General features: G+C 48.7%; 1 protein-coding gene across 1 annotated transcript; it reads right to left on the bottom strand.

Moving 5' to 3' along the window:
• Positions 1-17,886: 17,886 nt before the first annotated feature.
• PLA2G2D (phospholipase A2 group IID) lies at positions 17,887-22,057 on the bottom strand (the record flags this gene model as incomplete). Its single annotated transcript, XM_080920788.1, has 4 exons — positions 17,887-18,032; positions 18,859-18,965; positions 19,551-19,695; positions 22,021-22,057. The coding sequence occupies 4 exons, from the start codon at positions 22,055-22,057 to the stop codon at positions 17,887-17,889; spliced, it is 435 nt and encodes a 144-aa protein (XP_080776914.1).
• Positions 22,058-23,969: the final 1,912 nt, after the last annotated feature.

Below are 23,969 nucleotides of genomic sequence, written 5' to 3'. Positions count from 1 at the left end.
CTATACTCTACCCTCCAGAGTCCTAGGTCTAGATTCCGATCCAGAGTTGGCAGACTCTCAGGATGGCTGAGCCTGCACTTGCAAAGTTGGCTCTGGGCCCCGGAGCCCCCCAGCTCCATCCCAGCACTGTGTTGACTTTTCTTTCAATTTCTGGAACCCAACTGTCATTACCACCCTCCAGAGGCTTTTGACTCGAGGAGAAGCCAAATTAACTCTATAAATCTGCTATGTAGATATTAAATAAAACCCGTTCTCAAAGCTAGAAACACAACACCCCAGCACTTCCTCTCACCGGGCTGTGGTGGGATTACCAAAGCTTTTCTAACCCCTGAGGCATCTGCATACCCTCAGGGATGCAGGTAGGAAACAGGAGAGAGCCTTAGATGCCTTTCACGTCTGTCTTGAGTTTATTTTCTTAAACCTTAGGATCTCTCAAGCCAGACCTGGGGCTCTCGCTTCTTCTGGAGGAAGATGAGACACAGTCTTATGCCACTTTGAGCTCTTGGCTAGAAAGGGCAATAATCAGCTCCCAGCCCTGGCTTCTGCTCTGGATAGTCTGAATCTCTCTGGCTCTCCTCAAAATACCAAACAAGACTCCTTCCAGGAGCATATTGGTGCACACCCCTAATCCCAGCACCTGGGAAGTGGAGGCAGGAGAATCAGGAGTTCAAGGCCAGTCTCTGCTCCCTAGCAGGATCGGTAGACTAGACTACATGAGACTGTGTCTCACAAAGGACCAATTAACGAATTAAAATGAGGCTTTCCATGCTCACCTGGTGCAGACACAGGGGCGCTGGGGTTCTTCGATGTCGCTCATTGAGAAAAATGGTTTAAGTAAGATCCAAGGGGTTACCGATCAATGGCAGAATGACTGTCTATTTTTCAGAGTTAGGGGCACGGAAAATCTATCGCTTTATAACAACCTGACTGGAGGAAGGGATATACTCAACAATAAAGGGGTGTCCACCTGAGGAAGGATCTAGGCTTCTTCACACGCATCTCCAGAACATACGGAGGACACAAGAAATCTGTAATTAGACATCTTTAGTGTTCAAACATTTTCTAAATAAAGCTAATTATCTGAATTACCCTCAATCTGCATGTTTTAGTGTTTGCTAGTAACTATATTTAAACAGTACCGGAGTGGGGCTCACATGCTGGTTTCACTCATGAAATTTTTAAAATCAGAGGGGTGCTGGGGAGATGGCACCTGAAGCTGTCACACACACATGCATATGCACTTGAGGGCATGCCCTCGAGCACACATACACATGCATGGGCACACTCACATGCACATGTGCACACACTCATGCATGTACTTCCCGTGCATGGGAATCAGTACAAGTACGTGTACTCACACACATTAAAACAACAACAACAACAACAACAACAACAAACCCACATCTCCCCTCACCCCCAAATCAGAATCATTTCCCAAGTTCAGCCTTGAGTGTGTTTGTGTGAGATTCACAAGTGTCCTCTGATCCCTGGTGTCTTCAGTTGAGATGCATGAAGAGACCTGGATCCCTGCTTCTCCTGTCAGGGTCAGGGGTCAGGCTAGGTGTGATGTTGCTGGCAAATTCCACAGCAGGGCAGGTGGTCAAGTCCTTCTCTCTGGGTTTCTTGGCTCCAAGCCTCAGCATCTAAAGAAGCTCAGCCAGGGATGCTGTGAGGTTAGAAAAACAGGAGCCCAACACAGAGGGTTTGGGCTGGAAAGGACCATGGCAAAGCCTCCATTTATTTACTACATCCAGGAGAGGTTGGGAGACTGATCTCAAATACTACAGCATAGCAACACCAGCACGGAATTAAACCGGCAGACATAACTCTAAGCCCCCACTTTGCCCAATATCACACACTATCTGCAACTCCAGTTCAGCAAGTAAGAAAACAGAATGTGGGGTGCTTCAGTGACTCCCCCATTCTGGGGCTTCCCAGGAGACACCCCTGGATTAAAACCAAGAGCCAGATACTTTTCTTCTTGGCTCTAACTGCCTCTTCGAATTCCAGAGTCCATCCTGTGGTGGTTAGTCTGGCGGGCCTCTAGGATTCATCCTGCCTCTGTGGAGCCCCATCCAGGGTCTTTGCCATCTTGGACCCAGCTTCACAGCCATGACCAGCTCTGAGGAAGCACTCGAGTGAACTCCCACGCCTGTAAGGAAATCTCCTTTTGTTTGATCTGCCAGGTCCCTCGAAGAAACACTGTCAGAGAACCCCCTGAACTTTCATGGCTACACTTTAAGAGAGTTGGAGATGTGCAGGATATAAAAGTCAGTGGAGAACATGGATGCACACTTGACAGAGTCCTGGGACCACAGGGCCCATGCCAGCATCTGAAACTGGCCTTTGGATTCAAATGTGACACCAATATAGGCCAAATGAATGAACACGTAGATACCAGTGTGTGCATGTGTGTGTGTGTGTGTGTGTGTGTGTGTGTTCACATGCTCATAGCTGTCCCCAGACTGAAAAGGAGATAATGGGGAAGTCTTCTAGTGGTGACCAAGTAGGAAGAGAGGGCAAAGTGAGCCATGTTAGTGTTTTAGCAGGCGTATCAAGCTAGGCTCTGGTGCGTGCTACCTAGCCCGGAGCATTTCCGTGTGAGGCAGGTGCTCTCTTCCCACTTGGAGAGTGCCACCAGAGACTCAGGGAGGTGGAGTGCTTTGCTTGAGGCCACACAGGTTCCCAGGAAGGTAAGCAGAAAGGATGGGAGCAGCCAGCTGCCTGATGCTCAAGCTGGAATGGATGGTATCCTCCTGCCTCAGAAGCTGGGAGCTAGGGCCAGGTCTTGCAACAAGTCTGGAGGAAGACATGTTTTGTTTCCCTTAGCGTGAGTGTGGTGAGCGAGTCTGAGTGGTGTTTCCCAGAGTTCCTTTCTCTGCAAGCACTGGGTTTGCAAGGGAGCAGAGTGGGGAGATATTTTTGTAGTCTGTCTAGAAAGCAGAAGGGATGTCACATACATTTCTTGCTCTGCACCTGGAAGGTCTGAGCTTAGAAAGCTCAGATCTGCTTGCACCTCAGACCTGCTGAGCAGGCTGGCTCACCTGGCAGGTGGAAACCTTTAGAGACACTTCTTCCACACGGGGGCCCAGGTGTGTTTTTAACTCAGTAAAGGGGGGAGGGAAGGAGGGGCTTTTGCAGGATTTGACACAGCAACCAAGGCTGAGGATGGTGAGACATGCATGGCCCCAGTCTACCCTGTGGGGATCTCTTACCTTCCTGGCTTCCACTTCACAACCATCTTTCCCTTCCTGGCTGTCTGGTCTACTAACTTCCAGTAGTCCGTTTTATAAGAAGACAGAGGAGCCAGGGATATGTTTGGTGGAGGCTGGATATGGTGTGCAGGAAAGGGGGTGCCTCTGCAGGCCATGCTGAAACACCCCTTCTCTCTGAGGGACCAGACACACATGGTATAATATAGAATAGAGTTTATTCAGGACATGGGGAGGGGAGTTGAGAGAAAGGCAGAGAGAGAGAGAGAGTGAGAGAGAGAGAGAGAGAGAGAGAGAGAGAGAGAGAAGAAGAAGAAGAAGAAGAAGAGGAGGGGGAGGAGGAGGAGGAGGAGGAGGAGGAGGAGGAGGAGGAGGAGGAGGAGGAGGAAAGGAGATGAGAAGAGAAGAGGCCAGCCATGAGCATATGAAGAGAGAAGGGGAGGAAAATGAGGGGTGGGCGAAGAGGGTAAGGTAGCAAGGGCAAGAGAGCAAGATGGAGAGAGGAGAGGGCAAGTAGCCTCTTTTACAGTGAGTCAGGCATACTTGGCTGTTGCCAGGTAACTGTGGGGCAGAGCCTAGGAGAAATGCCAACATCCCCTACCAAATAAAGCCAGTCAGATCCCTGCATCAGTGTTGCAGAGTGGTATCCTGCCTCTGCCTGGCCCCTGGATGGGCATAGACGTTGTTACTATCGCTTCAATTCCCAAGACACAGAACCAGAAGGAAGCTTTGTGGCTTGCTTCAGGATTATCTGGGATTGGTTTTACTTAAAATGCATTTATAGCTGGATTTCTTTTTTTGTCTTTGTTTTTCAAGACAGGGTTTCTCTGTGTAGCTCTGGATGTCCTGGAACTTGCTCTGGACATCAGACTGGCCTCAAATTCAGACCTGCCTCTGCCTCCTGAGTTTTGGGATAAAAGGTGTGTGCCACCGTCCCCTGGCTATGACTGGATTTCAACTTGAGCCTGCAGGGCTCAAGTTGTGACCACAGTGGTTACTATGTACACCCCATTCAAACACATAGTCCTTTCATAGCCAAGTAATTGGTGCCAAAGAGTATTTGAGTGAAATTAGAAGCAGGAATAGGAGATCTTATAGGGTTAATATAGATCTTATAGGAAGAAACCATGAAGTTGAGGCTTTAAATTCCCACTCAAGATGCACATGGGACATGTGTGTCTTCTTGCTGCCTGGCCGAGCACAGGTTTGCACAGAGAGACTGGAATGGGAGAACCCTGGAGCCTCCAGATGGACCAGCTGTTCAGATGTGTTTAGAGCAGATCAGCTCTGTCCTGTTCTCCAGATGTCTGGCTGTGTGATTTGTTCTCTGTCATGGAACTCTGTCATGTCACAAACACTGGCTCTAGCTGTCAGAGCTGTACTGTTCCCTTGTTTTGCAATGAGCCAGCAGCGGGGATGCTTTGTCCTGGTCATGGCCTGGCCAGAGGGAACATTTCTCAGTTCTCAAGACATCACCCAGCTCTGTCCCACAGGTCATATACTGGACAGACCTGATGACTAGGGTAAATTTCCTTTCCCCCACTCCTCTCTCTCTCCCTTACTTTCTTCTTTCCTACCTTCCTTCCTTCCTTCCTTCCTTCCTTCCTTCCTTTCTTCTTTCCTTGCTTCCTTCCTTCCTCCTTCTCCTTTTCCTTCTTCCCTCCCTCCCTTCCTCATTTCCTTCTTCCCTCCTGTCTTTCTGTCTGTCTGCTTGTCTATCTCTTGTCTTTCCTTCTTTCCATCCCTCTTTCTTTCTATCCTGGGGGTTCGGGAGACAGGTCTTGATATATAGCCCTGGCTGGCCTGGAATTCGCCATGTAGGACAGGCTGGGATTGTAGGCGTGCACCACCATGTCCAGCTGAAATGCATTTTACGATAAGACACAGGGTACCTTAGGAAACAGCAAGCCCACAATGACACAAGGCCTACTGTCTCAGAGGCAACTCCAGGGGGTCTCGTGACCCAGACTGTATCGAGACACTCCATTTGATGGGCACAGCTGACTTGTTGCTGTATCTATCAAGTCATAAAGCCACATGGAATGCCACCATCAACAGGCAGTGGCCATGCATAGGACATGGGGCCGGGAATTCGGTGCTTGCCTGCATTCCCATTACTTGGGACATGGAGGCAGAAAGTTCAGGAGTTCAAGGTCATCCTCAGCTGACCTTGAGTTCAGTGTTCAATGACAGGCTTCAGTGACAGCCTAGGCTACTTGGGTCTCTCCCTAAAAGGGGGGTGGGGGCACTAGAGAGATGGCTCTGCACCCAGTGCTCTCACAGATGATCTGGTCTCCCCAGTCCCCACAATAGGCAACTCACGACTGCCCATAACTGCCGCTCTAGGAGATCCAGTGCCTGCCCTCTCAGACACCTATATTCATGTGCAGACATGCGCACACACACACATATACACACACTCTTTAAAAACACAACAACAACTTTAAAAACAAACAAACAATCCAAAAACCAGAATGTGGCTCACAGCTTCCCTGGGTGACCCCGGGGCCTTTGATTTCTGTTCTCCATGCTTCAGTTCTATGGCTGTCTAGTATGCTCATAAACACCTTCATTAGCTTGCTGGGAGTGTCTATCTGATAGAGTGTGGTCCAAGCATACATTCTATTGCCTGGCATACAGTCAGAGCCTGATAAGTGGTGTGTGTCATGGGAGTGGATCACCAAACTGAACCTGAGCACTCTAACCGTGATGTCAGTCCCTAAACACAAGGAAGGAGATTTGGGACAACCGTGAGCCAGAGGTAAGGAACCCCTCTCTCCTTCCCAACCCTCACCCTCATGGATCACCTCAGTGGATGCGAACAGGGTGATGTTCTCCCTTAGGGAAGCAGTAGTGAGCTTCCAGGAGGTAGAAAGCGGTTGTGAGTAAGGCAGTGACCGCAGGGAGACTCTAGTTGAACACCGAGAAAACCAGCCTGCAGCTGGTCCCAGAGGCTACCAATTCCCACACTCCACCCTTTGCCTGTGTGGTGTATCGGGCCCTATGCACCAGCTCCACCTAACCAGCCAAAATCTTTTCTACACCAAGATCTTTTCTAGAGTTTCCTCTTCAAGACAGTGTGTCATCTCAATCCTCCCCAGCAGGGGTTCCCCTTCCTCTTCTGGTCTCCCAGAGAGTCTGTCTGTATCTCTCTCTCCCTCTCCCTCTCTCTCCCTCTCTCTCTCTCTCTCTCTCTCTCTCTCTCTCTCTCTTTCTGCCAATTCCCCTTCTGTGTGTATTTGTGCATGTGTACACACATATTCCTGTGTGCATATATATAATTCCTGTGTGCATATACATACATACATACATACATACATACATACATACATACATACATACATACATATGTGGTCAGAGGGTAGGTAATACTGGGAGGCTCTCATTGAATCCGAGGCTCTTCATGCAGCTGTACAAACTAGCCAGCCATCATCCCCTGCCTCCTTACCTGGGGTCGAAGCTGTTCAGTGCCATGAAGGACACTTTATATAGGTTTTAGGGTTTAGGGTATCAAACTGAAATCTTCTTGTACGTGGAGTAAGCGCTTTATAGACTAAGTTGTGTCACCTGCCCTTCCTTAACCTTTCTAAATGGTCCTGGGTCATCAGGTCAATCCTCCTGCACCAAGTCTACAGCCACTGGCTTACTGATCTTTTTCCCAGCTCAGCAAAGAGTCTAGGAAAACACAAGAGACGCTTAGAGGGAAAGAGGTTGCACTTCGGAGTCACGAATTCATTTATGCAAAGATTCGGAATCTGGGCGTGAGCCGAGCCACTTGTCAAGTCTGAGCACCCAACTGGAGCTGAGTGGGGATTGTTTGTCTCTGTGTCTAAAATTCGTTGAGTCATCTGTCGTGAACTGCTGCTCTAGCGAGTTCAGAATGTTGCTGGACTGGTTTCCCATGAATCAAAGCAAGCCAGCTGCTGGGCCAAGCTTACTCAGGTTTCCAATAAACCTGTGGGCTGTAAACTGTGCGCCTGTCATTACCTTCTAGACTGTCTCAGTCTGGGCAGGTCTGCAACTTCGTGGAACATCGGGAGTTCTAAAGACTCACTGCACTGTGGAACGCTGAAGACTTTAGGATTGCCCCTTTTCAAGTCTTCTGACCCAGGGCAAATCTCCCAGAAGCCCACAGGACTGAGAGGGAACCTGAGAACTGAAAAGAGTCTTTGGGAAAGTTGTACTCCAGTATGTGATAGCGGAAGGACTCAAAACAGGCTCTCTGACTCTGGAGTTTGGGGTGGTCCAAGCAATTCAAGCCTCCCCGTAGACCACTCACAGGCCAACTCAAGGGACCAGAACAGTGCTCCACGGCTTTGCTGAGAGGCTGCTGTCCCAGAAGAGTTACATCTGGGTGGTATCCATTAGCTACTCTTGGCTCCCCACCCAAGTCACAATGACAGCAGAGAGATCACTTCTCTGTGGCTTGCCGGATCATTTCATAGGGCTCAAAGAAGTTACCCTGGGTGACAATGAGCCCTGGGGAGAGACAGAAAGACACAGTCATTAAAAGCGTCAATAAAACACATCACCCATCACCTCCAATGCTGACAACCACCATGGTGGCCACAGATGCTGGGTTACACATGAGCTCCTGTGCTATTTTATAGTATGTTTCGTCATCACAATTCAAAACTTCCGGGAACAGGACTGTAATTCTTCTTCATGGGTAGTAACTGAGGCTCAGAGAGTGCCAGCGACATGCACTCAAGTGACTGTGGAAATAAGGAGACCCCCACCACTGACAATCCTGCCCATGGGACCCAGAGCCCCCATACATGGCCATGACATTGGTGTTCTCTGCCAGCCTTCCATGCGGCACATCTCCCAGTGTTTGCGGACAAGAAATTGCAGGCCTAGCGGAGGGCAGATGACGAGGGTTGGGGTGGGGTGGAGACATGCATACACATATACAGACATATACACACACACATATGCCAACGTGTGCATGTACATGTATGGAAATGTGAGGTGAACTTTAACGTGTGTATCATTTTAATAAAGAGTTTGGCTTTTAAGGGGAGATGAATTGAAGAGGAAACTGTTAGGAAACACATGCAGTGAAAGATAAAAGGCCTTTAAGGTACGTCGGTTTGTGCAAAGTCATCTGGATGCTCATGTCGAATTTCAGGAGTGCGAGAGGAAAGGGGTCTTATTCTTCAAAGGGAAATGCATATACACCTTGCCGGTCTGAGAAGGGGAGGCTGAGAGTTCTCTGCCCACAACGACCAATTCTCGGCTGCTGGTCAACGGTCCTAGCACATGTTGGGGTAACGTGTTCTGTTCCCCTTCACTACTGTGGTGGTTAGAGTTGATTGTCAACCTGCCAGAATCTAGACTCAGCGAGGGGATGGGCCTCTGAGAAGGCCTGTGATTATCTTGATTGTGTAGGCTGATGAGGGGGGACCCCTCTTGACTGTGGGGCAGCCATTCCTAGGCAGGGGATCCTCGGCTGTAATAAAACAGAGAAAGCCAGCTGGGTTTAGCAAGCACACATGCATTCCTCTCGTTTCCTGGTTGCAAGTGGGGTACACTTGAAGCTCCTGCTGCCTCGATTTCCTCACCATGACGGACTGTACTGTGGAACTTAAAGAAATCCTTTCTCCGGGAAGATATTTTCTGCCAGCGTATTCAATCACGGCAACAGCGGAGGGGATGGAGGAAACTAGTGATTGTGGATCACTTCCTGGAGACTTTAAATAAATAAAGGAGAGGTCTGAAATAAAATAAAAGAAGCAAGTATTCAGCGGTCCCTGGGAAGGTCCTGCAAGAGGCTGAGGTTGGATGGATGAGCTGTCGGTGAGTGGTAGAGGCCCATATAGTCTGCTCGGCTAGAGTTCAGTCTAGAATGTGACTTGTCTTTTGGCTCAGTGACTGTACCTTGACTCAAGGGATAGACGGTGTTAGTCCTGGACTGGTGAGAGGCTGGATCTTGGCTGTTTAGGTGTTCAGGGGAGGCAGGTGGGATGAGTGTTGGTTGGGGCAGAGTGTTAGAGGAGAAGCGTTTCTTCAGAGGGCGAGCCCAGGCCAGGCACAACCAGTGCATCTCCAGTTAGCGACCATTCAAAGTGCAGCTGCTGAGGCTGAGGTGTCTCCATCGGCAAAGTGCCTGCCATGCAAACAGGGAGACCATCCGGACGGCCACATCAGGAGCCGGGCCTGGTAGTGTCTGTAATCCCAACATGGAGGGGGTGGAGATAGAAGGGTCATGGAGGTGATAAGCTGTGTCCCTTCAAGTTAAGCACATGCCTCTGCCACCCTGCCTGTCATGTGTGCACAAGAAACACAAGGCAAGCACACTTGTGTCTTATCAGTAATGAATCACAGAATGCAGAAGTTTCAGTAACAGCAACTCATTGTATAATACCCACTGAATAGACAGTATTCAGTCTACCTACCTATCTCTATCCATCCACCCATCTACCCATCCACCTATCTATTCATCCACCCACCCATCCACCTATCTATTCATCCACCCACCCATCCACTTATCTATTCATCCATCTGCCTATCTTGCCTATCTGTCTGTCTGTCTATGTATCTACCTGTTGCAGAATTTTAGCAGAACCTGGAAGATGGAGGGATAGCACCTAAGCTGTGAGGTAGCCAGCCTTTGTCAGTAATTGTTACCTGAGACTTTATGGGGTTATTCCTTTGAACATCTCTTTGAGCCTTTACATATCTTAGTTCGGGGACAGGCCTGGCAAAGCAGGAAGTCTTCCACGGCTGGGAATTGCTTCAGTGATGGGTCTTTCGGGATAAGTCCCAGAAGAAAATTTGGCATGTGGAAATGGACTTGCTAAAGGTGTATTTTGTGCGACAATAAAAAGAGCTTCAAGGAGACCATTGGCATTCTGTCCTTCAGAGGCTGGTCCCCCTCCCTGCTGCTAGGAACCCTAAATTCATCCTGAAATGGTTCTCTTTCTTTGACCAATCATCCCACGTAACCCACCATGCCTACATCCATCCATCCATCCATCCATCCATCCATCCATCCATCCATCCATGGATCCATCCATCTATCTATCATTCATCCATCTATCTATCTATCTATCTATCTATCTATCTATCTATCTATCTACCTATCTATCTATCTATCTATCTATCTATCTATCTATCTATCTACCTATCTATCATCTCACCCTTCTGTCTGTCTGTCTATCACTCTTCTGTCTGTCTAGTTATTGGTCTGGGTATATGTGGTTTACAGATGGAATGCAAGTCTGAGAGGCTGCGACAGATCTTGGAGGACGCAGAATTGGGCAGACAGAAACGACAGTAGCGTCTGTATTAGTAAGATGACGAACTCCAAATTAGCCCCAGTAGAGGAGCATAGCCAGAGGGTCCAGGTCTGGGTCTGGGTGGGCACGCAGGTGTACGGGCACTGCAGTTAAGTGGGCCTTGTCCGTGCCTTGGAGGTAAGGTCAGGGCTGAGCTAAACTGAAGCCTCAGGGACAATGCAGGACACAGGAAAGTATCAGAAGACAGGCTGGCGGGGCTAGGTGTCCATCTCTTTATGGGGTACAGGTGAAAGATGTACAACCTTCCCGAAGTCTAATATGTTAAATGAGTTCTGGAGCCTGATTTCTCGGATATGATTTTAATACACCTGTGTGCCCCAACAGTCTCAGTTCAGCCCTGTAAATGTACAGGGTGGCTCCCTTTCAACTTCCCAGAGTAAGCTGTTGTCAGTCTGCTGCATGGGTGGTGACCGAAATGGAGCTGTTTATTTGGTCCACCCAGAAAACCAATTAGAGCAAGATACTGAGGTTGTCAGGGTGATGTTGTCTAGGGTTGCAGGTGTGGACTTGTTCTCCTCCAACCTAAAGAATAAAACATTTTTTCGTTTGCATCAGCCATGTTGAAAGCAGAAAATACACACATGCACATGTAAGAATGCACACGCATGTGTGCACACACACAGATGCATGTGCACTGTGTGGACTTCTCAGTAGGATCCAGTACCTAGACCTGGAGTCTGAGTCTATCTGGCAAGCAAAAACTATCATAGGTTTGGGGATGGGGGATACCCCTCTCTCCCAGGTTGGCTGGTTTGGGCAATTGAAGGGATTGTAAAATCTACACAAAGCAAGGGAAACTGTCCAATTCCCACCACAGGAACCCATCCCTACCTGGGAGATTTGAAAGTTCCACAAAACAGTGAAGAGAGGGGAAAACCCACCAAATCTTTGTATTGGGAGAAGAAGCCAAAGCCGGCCATGTTCAGTGCTAATGGGAAAGGTTCATTGATCTACCTGGACTCTGTCTGTCTGTCTGGCCCTCAGCTCCTCAGTACAGCCTGAAAAACCTCACAGAACAGAGCAGATCCTGACCTGGAGCCTTCCCTTCCCATCAGAGGGAAGTACTCACCCAAAAAGGGATGCAGATTCACTAAAAAAGTCCATCTCAGCCTGACACCCCATCTTCCTTTTATCGCTCTGTCACAAACTGAGGACAAGGGAAGTAAAGCCAGTAACTCCAGCCCACACAGCGAGGATATGCCCAGTTGGGAGAAACAGCACGGGCTTTCCTAGCAGGCCTTACTCGTTATTCATTTACTTCTGGTTAGAATTGCCTAGCCCCTCTCCCAGACGGTGTGGATGCTGGAATGTTGCAGTCCACCACTGCCTCGCCTTTAGATTCTAGTTGAGTGTTGGGTATGCAGGGGTGGGGGGTGGGGGGGGAGGGAAGCTGAATGAGTGAAGGACCAGGAGCAATTAGAAAACAGAAAGCAGAAAGAGGGAATCAGCAAGTTCAAGGTTGGCCAAGGCTCCAAGGTGAGATCCAGACCAGAACCATCTAAACCAGGTTAGCTAGAGGCTCCATTTTAAAAATAAAGATGGGAGAGGAAGGAGGGAGGGAGGGAGGGAGGGAGAGTGGAGGGAGGGGAAGGAGCTTGAGAGGGAGGGGGAGGGAGAGGGAGAAAGGGAGGAGGGAGGAGAAAGAAGGAGGGGGATGGGAAGAGGAAGGAGAGAGATGGAAAAAGTATGGAGAGAGAAAAAAGGGGGAAAGAGAAGGGAAGGGAGGGAGGAGGGAGGCGAGAGATGGGAGGAAGAGTGACCGTAGAGAGGGGGAACTGGAAGGTGCCTGATTATTTTCTTTGAGGGACAGCTGAGCTCTGGGAGGTCAAGGGTAGGGACGTAGGATGAGCTAGTTAAGCTGGAAGCACTTCCAAGAGAGACCCTAAAATGGAGTGTTAGTCCCACAGGGAAAGAATAAGACCGCCATCACAGGTTTTGAGCCAAATTTGAAGCACGCTTTTTTAAACACTGAGCAGGACGGTGGGCACCGCCCAGATGCATACTGCAGTTCCCAGAGAATGGCTGACCCCAAACTCCATTAGTTACAGGCAAACCCCACAAAGCCGCATACTTCCAGCCTTCGTTCAATCAGGGACAAACATTCATCCGGTCGCACTTCCTGCCTACGTCTCTCCCACGTACACATCCTGTGTAGTTGGGGCAACCAAGCTTGTTTACAGAAGCAAAAACACATGGTTTATTATCTTACATGAACAAAACCCCCCAATATTCCAGGAAGTTATCTGTACCCCGGCAAGTGGGGCTTACCAGTTAGAGGCCTGTTGTTTATAGATCTCTTAAGCACAGTAGTTTAAACGTGAAATATAGCTTGAGCCCTCACGGAGGAAGCAGAAACTGGAAAGGAACCGGAGCCTCAGCTTGCTTCCCCTGGCCAGCTGTGAGCTTTCTCAGAATACCCTCCACTCCTGTTATTTTTATGTTTTCAAAAACTCAAAGGAAGGGATGAATAGGTAGAATGTTTGCCCAGCATTCAGGGAGCCTTGAGGTAGGTCTCCACACACCTTAGGCATAAGCTGGTGTGTTAGAACACAGCAGCAACCACAGCACTCGGCAGAAGCAGTATCTAGAGTTCAAGGTTATCTTCTATTGCTTAGCAACTCTAAGGCCAGAGAAGGTTCCCAAGACCTTGTTGTTACAAAGAAACTAAGTAGTGAGCAGCCCACAGAAAGCAACCTGAGTCAGCCTACAGCCAGGCCCTGACTCTGCCTTTCCCGGCACTCTGGGAAGCGAGGCATTTGCCAACTCTCGGGAATGAGGATAGGTGACAGAAATTCTAAGTGAAAATGTTTCTGTACTCCGCTGTCCCTCAAGGGGACGCCATGGTAGAGTGTGGAATAGCAGCAGCCCAGTCACACTAAGCATGTCATAAGGAGGGGAAGATGGATGGAAGGGACACAGGTACTTGGGGCAGGATCAAGCTAGAAAAACAGACAGGGACCTGTCAAAGGTATTACCAGGCACCTCACCTCACTTTGAGTTGGTCCATGGAGGCCTGACCCTGAATCCACAAGGCCAGAGGATTGCATCAGTCAAGGGCGGGGGAAGGGGCTGCTGTAGATTGAACCCAGATCTCTCTCCTTCTCTCTCTCTCTCTCTCTCTCTCTCTCTCTCTCCTTCTCTCTCTCCCTCTTCCTTCCCCCCACAGTCTGTCTCTGTTTCTCTCTCCTCTGTTTTTCTCTCGAACTCTCTCTCTCCCTCCCTCCCCTCTTTCTCACATTCTCCCTGCCTGTCTATGTTTCTCTCTCTCCCCTCCTTTCCTCTCTCACTCTCTCTCTGTTTTCACTGTCTCTCTGTTTCTTTGTCTCTCTCTCTGACACACACACACACACACACACACACACACACACACACACACTGGCAGTTCGAGCAGAAGCTAGAAGAGGTCATCAAGTGTCCTCCATCAATCTACTATTGGCCCCAGGCTTGGCTTGAACACCATCACTGCCACTGTGTGGTCATAACTATTCTCCGGTCCCTTTGTGTCACTCCACCCCACCCTCACTGCATGGTCCACGGGCATGGCTAATCCACTGGAGGGGTATCTGGGCTGAGTCAGACGCTGCCCCAGTTAACAGCGTAGGAGTAAGGGTGGGACAGGGCCCTGCAGCCAGAGAGCTCTGGGTTCGAATTCCAACCCCGGTGCTTATCAGTGGCTGACTCATTCCTGAGGTTTCAGTAGCACAGGTAACAACACCTGTGTCTGAGGTGGAAGGAGTGTGCTCCTGGGTGTTTGACAGGTGTTTGAGCTGCCCACCCCTTACCCACAGGGCACTCCTTGGTAGACCTAGACTGGAGGGATCAGGAATGAGGAGATACTTCCTCCTGGCTTCATCATTGCTTCACCAACCATACCCTGGAGTCTCTCCCTCTTTTCTGCTTTTTTGCCCAGTTTCGGTAATAGAAAATTTGTTCAGAAGAACCCTCAGACATGTGGGCCTCCTGAGTCTATCAGCCACACATCTTCTGGGACACTAACAGCCTCTCAGTAGTGAGTCACGGTGTCACAAGCACAGACCTGTGTCTTTCCGCAATAGATTCACAAGTAACATCAGCATCTTTGGGCTCATTGGCTAGAATGTACCAAGTAATCCTTATCTCCCTTGGTAGAATGAATGTTGGCCATCATGGGTCCTTTTATTCCAATCTTAAGTATTGATGGGTGCTCTTGGGTCACACTCCACACTTCAATCAGGGTTCAGAATGGCTGGGAAAGAATTCAAAGAAGTTACGGCGCTCAAAGGCCTCCCTGCAGGTAGAGGTGAGAGCCCAGAGGCTGAGGCATTGAAGGACCCCAGCTAAGTTATTCCGAAGCTGATGGGAGAGGGCATTGGAGGTCAGTTAAGCCACAGAGCTCGATCAAGGCAAATTGAGGCAGAGGCAAGACAAGGACCTGGCCACAATTCAAGTTCTCTTGAGCTACCCACCAAGATGGCCAGACAGGGTGCTTTAACCAGTAAGTAGTTAAGGATGACCTTGAACAACTCCTCCTCCTCTTCCTCTCCTCCTCCTTCTTCTCCTTCTTCTTGTTTTCCCAGACAGGGTTTCTCTGTGTAGCCCTGGCTGTCCTGAAACTCACTCTGTAGACCAGGCTGGCCTCGAACTTACAGAGATCCACCTGCCTCTATCTCCCTAGTACTTGGATTAAAAGTGTGCACCACACCACTAACAGCAACACCCAGTAACCTTGAACTTCTAGTCCTCCTGCCTCTACCTCTAGAGTGCTGGGATTAAGACAGTGCACCGCAATACCTCATTTTATTTGTTGGTGAGGGTTGAACCCAGGGCTTCATACATGCTAGACAAGCCTTCTGTTGACTGAGCTACATCTCCAGCCTCTCCGATGGTAATATTGCTGACTCTTAGCCCTTTCTGGTTCACCTTGCCGTGCCTCTGCAAGATGTGAGAAAGGCGTTTATCATTCAGTGCCTGGTGGCTCTTGCTGATCAGGTGGTCCGGACCTGTCTGTGTGCACAGTAAGATTCTGTCATCCAGCCTCAGCATTTGCTCAAAATAGAGGGAGCCGCTACTTTGTAACTCGGAATCAAAGCTGTCTTCCCCAGACCTTGCAGTGCAGATCACAAGCCTAATCTGCACATGTCAGGACAACGAAATTCATGGCGGTCTAAGCCACCCAGGGTACCCCTGCTCTCTTAAGGCAGCTCAGGTTCAGGGTGGTTAGGCCCTAGGGGAAGTTAACTTCATGGTGGAAGAGACAAAAATCACTGTAATGTCTAGCGGTCTGGAGACCCATGGCTGCTATTGGAGCCAAGGAGAGCCTGCCCAGGCAGGAAACTGGCAGAATGAGGGTAGCCTAGGCAAGGGCAGGAAAGAAACCGTGCTCTGAAGACATCTTCAAGCCACCAAAGAGCCAAGCTGGGAACCAAGTTCCCCTCACCCTACCCCCACCGTGGCACCCCCAATTTCCAGACACACCTTGCTTCTTTTCTCTTCTCCCTCTCCCTCTATCCCTCCCTCCCTCCCTTCCCCCCCCTCTGTCTGTCTCTCTTCCTCTTAGCCATTTTCTTGTCTCAGACTTAGACACCATCACGCACAGCCTGGAATTCTTTTTCAGAAGACTTCAAAAATAAATAAAGTGGCAGTTTTAAGTTCACCATAAGCCTTGTGTCTCCCCACACAGCTTCCTTCTCTCACCCCCCCCCCACTTAAATGAGCATTTCAACTGTGGGAATTTGAACCCAGAACCCATAGCTGGGGTTTCTCTGCCTCACTGGGGTTTTGAGAAAATTTCTCTGTCTTGCTAGGGTAGGCCACAGGAGGTTACCTCAACCCTGAGGTTGGAAACACAGCTAGTCACATAAGAGTAACAGATATTCTCTGAAATCCTTGTTGCCAGGAAAATACCAGCCTGGACCCTGCCAGATGATACCTTTTGCCAACTGTGTTCTGTCTCAGATGCTACATCAGCCCAACCAACCATGGGGACCTTGGTGATCCCTGAAGGAGACCCTCTCAAGATGGGGCTCCCTTCCGGACCCTGGATTAGTCACAAATCACATCCAAAGACCCGTTTTCGCAGAGAGATATTTTATTAAGCGGGGAAGAAAAGTTAAAGTGGCTGCTTTCTGACTCAGACAGAAAAACATCAGCCAATGACCTAGCAGCTGTAATTCATCAGAAGCGGGAAAGGGTTAGAATGGGTTAGGTGCAGTGGTACGAGAGACTTTGGGGGCTAGCTTTAGAAATGCAATCTAATGGTTTTGTTGTTGTTGGTTATTTATTTATTTATTTATTTATTTATTTACTTATTTATTTATTTAGGCAAGGCAGAAGGAATGGGAGCAAAGGGTAAGGCCTGGTAGAGCCATATTTGCCAGGTCCTGTCTGGATAGCGTCCCTTCAATACCAGCAAGGATGAAGGTAGGCTGGGTCAGTTTGGGCCAAAAAGGATAGCCATCAAAGCCATCCCCAAACCCTAGCCCTCCCCCTTCCTTCATACGGGATGTTGATCTTCCAAGGATTCTGGCTCTGAATTTGCTAATAACCACACACTTTCTTTAGCTACAGTGTCAGTTCTGAGGTTTGTAATTAGGCCAGTGGTTCTGGGAGGGAGGGAAGTCATGGAATTTATAAATGTTGCTACAATGTGTTTCCCCGGAGGTAGAGCCTGAGTCAGATGCTTTTGTGAAAGTTGTTTATTGAAAGGGCTCTTTGGAGAAAGTTTCCAGAGAAAGAAACCAAGCCTGGGACGGGACAAAAGTACCAGAGCATCTCATCACCCTGGTCTCAGGAGAAAAGTGGGGTGTTATGCCACCCAGACGTCCTTAGCGCTGGGGAGAAGGGCTAGCCAAGAGTGGCTTCCAAAGGATGGGCCACGGAGCCTAAACTGTATGCAACAAGGGATCCCAGAGAAATCACAAGAGACAAAAAACAGCAGGCCAAGCTTCAACACCAGGAGCAACAAGATGAAGCTTCCCTAACACTTAAGTCCTGTCTTCTTTGGAGCCCATAATGGGCTTGGCTCTAGGAGACTACCTAGACATCAGGATACCACTGAGTCTGAGATGGGGCAGGGCTCAACCTGGAGGACCTCACAGCTTGGTTGAGGAGGACATAGGGCTCTGAGCAGATACGTGAGGTTTTATCCTAGGCCTAGAAAGACCAGAGTTTGAGGGGAGAGGAGAGTCGTGGATAGAAAGATCAGAAAGGTCCTTTACGGCAGAGAGGCACTAATAGGATGTCCTCAGGGTCAGCTCCTTCTGCAAGGAGGACTTTAAAAGCCAGCTGGCCCAGGAGACTAGACACCAGGGTGCGAGGCAGCAACCTGAAGGACTTCAATGTTTGAGATGCCCTAGAACAAGGTGGAATCCGGGGGACAGACAGAGGGCACACTCCTAGCATGTGGGAACCTTGCCTTCACAACGGGGCCGCCAGTAGTAACGCAGTCGCTTGTTGTAGCTGCTCAGGTTTTGCTTCAGGCACAAGGCCACCTCCTTGTCACAAGCACACAGTTGCCTTTCACACCAGCTCCCACTGTCAGCTGTGGGCAGAAGAAACAGGAATGGCTTAGAATCTGTCCCTTCCTGAGACTGCCTGTGGGGTACAAAAGGGGCCCCGAGACCAACATGGTCTCCCACTCATCTTTGGACATAGCCTCTCCGACTGGATGGTGCACATGCCCCCCACCTCTCTGGGTTCTTATTCTGTTACCCATTTTCACATCTGTTCAATGAACAACCATTGAGTTCAGGGGCTCGTCCTGGAGGGAGGAAGCTGAGTCCGATGGACAGGTGGGAAGGAAGGTGGCAGAGGGCCACAGAGGGAATGAACAGGGCCAAGGAGACGTGTGGGAGACATAGGTCTGTAGGAGGCATGTCAAGGATCCGTCCCCAGCTCGGACCACTGCTCCGAGTGAAAGCTGGGGTATCGAGCAAGTTTCGCCACAGGGGAGTATCTGCATTAGCTTCCCCGGTTTTATTAACCTTAAGGTGAGGTGTTTTGGGGTCTGATTGTGATAAAAGTAGAAAACCAGGTTGGGGGTACCTATGTGAATGGGAGTGGCTAGCACCTCTTGAAGTTCTTCTTGTTGGCTTGGTTAGGCAGGTGACCGAGGAGAGCATGGAACTTCAGTGAGGTTAAACAGTGTTGTGTGCATGGCAGTTCAGTGATGGACCTGTGTTCTGGACACCAAAAGGCTAGGGGTGTCCCCTTGGTCCTCTCTGTACCTTCACCTCCACTGTCCCTCACTGCCCACCCCACTGAGAGAGGAATAGCATCAGGTGTCAGCGCATCATGTAGTGCCACACTGGGTCTATGGAAGCAGGGAAGGCCAGGGTTTCCTAGGCCCATAACCCCAGATAACTCACAGCACTGGATGACGCCCTGGGAAATGGTGTATTTGTAATTGTCTGTCAGGATCTTGCATCTGTCAGTCTTCAGGTGGGCATAGCAACAATCATGCTTTCGACAGCACCTACAGGGAGAGGTGGGCAGGGAGCACAGCTGTAGGAGCCATTAGTCAACACTGGTCTCTGTCTCCCCCAAACCTCCACATGCATGCCAGGGATGATCAAAGACATCGGGGTTCCCATGAGGTCACGAGAGCTGCTGTTGATCAAAGGTCCCCTTTCTTGTTCCAGGCACATACTCCCTTTTAGTCCCTGTGACTACCCCATGATGGGGGTGCTGGGATCATCCCCTTTTCACAGACAAGGAAACAAAATTCTAGGGGTTAAGACACTTAGCCAAGGTCATGTGACATCTCTGGCTGGCTCTCAGAATGGTGGTGAAAAACCAAATGAGAACAGACAAAAAGCCTGGGCTTCAGGATACATGTGTAATGGTAAGAGGAGGTATGGGCTCTTAGAGCTCGGTTAGGAAGACTTCAGGCGTTCTGCAGAACCTTCTAGAAAGACCAGCTTCAAGAGGCTTGGGACCAGATTAGCACTTAGCAAAATTCCTAGCTTGTGGGACATGTTCAGCAAAGTGCATTTGCTAACTGGATCAGTGGATATAGAAGGAAGGAGAGTCCCAAGTAGGCCAGGGAGGGGGAGTTTACCAGTCTGTGGCATCTTTGGGTTGTCCTTTGCCACCCAATCCACAGTGACAGCCATAGGGCCAGTAGTTGAAGATGGCTTTCTTCCCAGTCACGTGGCTGACCATCTTGCTCAGGTTCAGGAGCCCTCCCTGGGTTATAGTTATGCCTGCCAAGCAGCCAAACAACGAGGAAAGGGGTGAAGTGGGGGTCCCAGGGTTCTACAGGTATGGGGTGGGGAGGGTGGAGCAACAGTGCTGGGCCAAGCAAGGGACTTGACATGATTGCATCATCAAATGGTGGCCGCTGCTCCTGCTATTACAAAGGTGTGTGTGTGTGTGTGTGTGTGTGTGTGTGTGTGTGTGTGTGGCACACATGTGCATGGGCAAGCATGTGGTTGTGAGTGCAGGTGCCTTCAGAGACAAGCACCATCATTAGCCTGAAGCTCACCAACTAAGCTCCTCTGGCTAACCTGTGAGCCCAGGGATTCTCCTGTACAAGCCTCCACACTTGCCCTCGCCGCTCGAGTTCAGAGGGTCAAATGCAGACTCTTACGTTCGCAAGGCAAGAGCTTTACCAACTGGACGATCCCTCAAGCCCCCTGACTCACCCCAGGTCCTAGAAGGAAGAAAATCGAGCCAGAATCAAAAGCGATGCCTTCTGGTTTCTCTCTGTCTCTGAGCATTGATTTCCCACTAGGAACGGGAAGAGGAGGCCTGACTCACCCTCCCTCCCACAGCCCTCCTGCCCTTCCTCTCTAGAGAAATCTGTGCTTCGAAGCTGCCCGGTAGGTCTCCAGGGAGGCGGAGTGATTTAGAAATCAGCGCTGCTCATTTTAGGCCTGGTAGCTGCTGGCTAGAATGGATCTTATGGGAAATCTGCTTTATTGGGAGAGAGGAACACATTATGTTAAATTAGGAGGAAGAAAACAGACGGAGTTGATGGGTTCAGGGGAGAGTTGGGAGAGACAGACAAGATGAAGACAATTCTTCAAAAACACAGGGAGTGCAGAGTGGGGACAGTCACGAGGTGTGAGAAATGGGCCCTGAAAAGCATTGGTGCAATGGACAAAGAGAGATTATAATCCCGTGGCCATGGGCTGCAGTCAGAAGTGACTGGCTGTTGTGTGGGTGAAGGTTTCCCCTTGTGTGGGAATCTGTGAACATGTTCCTCTTCAGCACAGCGTTCCTGGATAAAAAATTGTTAAAGTGAGTCCTTGCTTATGCTTGGCTGTGCTAAGTGACCCCAGATCCCTGGAAATCATCTAGAATTTCCATCTGGAATTAGAGGGGGAAAAAATCTCAGATTCCATGATGAAGAACCTCAAAGCAGTCAACTGCAAAGACAGAATCCATCTTGGGCACCAGCTGGAGATCTGAATTCAGAATCTTGCCTTTCTCGGCCTCTCTGTCTGTCTCTCCAAGTCCCTCCACCCCCAGACAAAGTTTCCCTCGGTAGTGCAGGTTAGACTTGAACTCATGGTTATCCTCCTGTCTCAGTCTCCTGAGTGCCGGGATTACAGGTGTGAGCTAGCACACCAGGCTGGCCCCCTATTTCTTTGCTTCAAAGCTAGCCCTTTCGATTTCGACTCACAAAGAGGCACTCAAATCTCTCCCCAGTGAGGACAGCTTGCATTCAGTTTAGATTCTGTATGCTTTGTGTGGTCTCCTTGCTCATCAATTGGTAATGAGGTACAAACCCAAGTGGTGTGTACCAAAGCTTGTCAGCAACTCCTGTCTCAATAGCTTTTCCCAGTCTTAGATTCCCCCATCCTTCCATGCCCAGGGGCGAGGAATAAGTGACCAGAAGAGACACCGCTGTCATTTTGATGCTTGGCTCTCCTGTAACACCTGGCAACCATTTTCTCCATAGGGGTTCTTCAGTGGTACAGAGAGGATGCTGTGGTCCACTAAGCAGGAGAGGACATTGAGATTGCATGGTTTGGCTTAGGATGTGCTGACAGGGGCTGGTGGGGGTTTGTAGCTCCATCAAGAAGAGTGCCAATGTGTTACATCGTCTCTGTGGTAAAGGATGGATGTATGTAGCTCCATTACATGTTTGCTAAGTGGTTTCACTGTTTCCACCGGGAAGTGATTCTCTCAAGGGTGTGGGAGCCCTGGCTGTCTTAGAGCTCACTGTGCAGACTGGGCTGGCATCGAACTCAGAGATCTGTCTGCTTCTGCCTCCTGAGTGCTGGGATTAAAGGCGTACATTGCTACTGCCCAGCTTTAAAATCAATTTTAAAAACATGAAACATCTTTATAAAATCATATATTTTGAGACGGACTAAGAAAACGGAAGCCAATTTGCAAGCAGGCTAGAGTCAGACCTCCCCCAGAACTTCCCCCCCCCCAACTCATGGCTTCTGGCTGCTGGTGAAAGTGTTGGAGACTGGAGCTCCAGTGTCCCCAGGATCAGAGCAGTCTAGGGTGGAAAACTCATCATCTGCCTCCAGTCCCACTTCCTCCTCAGCCCCTCATCTGTCCCCACTCACCGGCCAGCAGCAGCAAACACAGCAGGGCAAGTCTCATGGTTCTGGACAGATCAAGGCAGGCAGCTGTTAGAGGTCCTGTCACATAGGCAGCCCTTATACTAGTCCCCCACCCATCCTATCTAACCCTTCCCAGCCCCCACAGAAGTGACCCACGTGCCTCCAGCTTCCTCTTTTCTAGAATTCTTGGACTATGTTTTTTGCTTTGTTTTGTTTTTAAAAGATTGGCCCTATGCCCCCAATTTTTTTTAATTAAAAAAATAAATAAAATAAAAGAATCATGTATCTAGAATGGGAGACTTGGCAAGCAGCTTCAAGGTCTAGAGGGTGAAACCAGACCCCCCCCCAACAAGCTAGACAAGTGCTGTGTCATTGAGCCACACTGCAGCTCCATAGCAGGAGCCTGAAAGACAGAGAATATGGACCTGAGGACCATCTGTGAAGACAGGAAACATGATTAGCATTTTAGTATATGTCCTTATGGTACTACCTCTGTTTTTCTGTCTGCCTGCCTATCTATCTATCTATCTATCTATCTATCTATCTATCTATCTATCTATCTACCTACCTACCTACCTACTTACCTATCTATCTATCTATCTACCTACCTACCTACTTACCTATCTACCTACCTATCTATCTATCTATCTATCTATCTATCTATCTATCTACCTACCTACCTACCTACCTACCTACCTACTTACCTATCTATCTACCTACCTACCTACCTATCTATCTATCTATCTATCTATCTATCTATCTATCTATCTATCTACCTACCTACCTACCTACCTACCTACTTACCTATCTACCTACCTATCTATCTATCTATCTATCTATCTACCTACCTACCTACCTACCTACCTACTTACCTATCTACCTACCTACCTACCTATCTATCTATCTATCTATCTATCTATCTATCTATCTATCTACCTACCTACCTACCTACCTACCTACCTACTTACCTATCTATCTACCTACCTACCTACCTACCTATCTATCTATCTATCTATCTATCTATCTATCTACCTACCTACCTACCTACCTACCTACCTACTTACCTATCTATCTACCTACCTACCTATCTATCTATCTATCTATCTATCTATCTATCTATCTACCTACCTACCTACCTACCTACCTACTTACCTATCTACCTACCTACCTACCTATCTATCTATCTATCTATCTATCTATCTATCTATCTATCTACCTACCTACCTACCTACTTACCTATCTATCTATCTATCTACCTACCTACCTACCTACTTACCTATCTATCTACCTACCTACCTACCTACCTATCTATCTATCTATCTATCTACCTACCTACCTACTTACCTATCTACCTATCTATCTATCTATCTATCTATCTATCTATCTATCTATCTACCTACCTACCTACCTACCTACCTACCTACCTACTTACCTATCTATCTATCTATCTATCTATCTATCTATCTATCTATCTACCTACCTACCTACCTACCTACCTACTTACCTATCTACCTACCTATCTATCTATCTATCTATCTATCTATCTATCTATCTATCTACCTACCTACCTACCTACTTACCTATCTATCTACCTACCTACCTACCTATCTATCTATCTATCTATCTACCTACCTACCTACCTACCTACTTACCTATCTATCTATCTACCTACCTACCTACCTACCTACCTACCTACCTACTTACCTATCTATCTACCTACCTACCTACCTACCTATCTATCTATCTATCTATCTATCTACCTACCTACCTACTTACCTATCTATCTATCTATCTATCTATCTATCTATCTATCTATCTACCTACCTACCTACCTACCTACCTACCTACTTACCTATCTATCTATCTATCTATCTACCTACCTACCTACCTACTTACCTATCTACCTACCTATCTATCTATCTATCTATCTATCTATCTATCTATCTACCTAC

The sequence above is a fragment of the Micromys minutus genome (assembly GCF_963924665.1).
Source record: "Micromys minutus genome assembly, chromosome: 9".
Taxonomy (NCBI): Eukaryota; Metazoa; Chordata; class Mammalia; order Rodentia; family Muridae; genus Micromys; species Micromys minutus.
The sequence above is the reverse complement of the archived record's forward strand: the minus strand, read 5'-3'. Positions and strand labels throughout refer to the sequence as shown.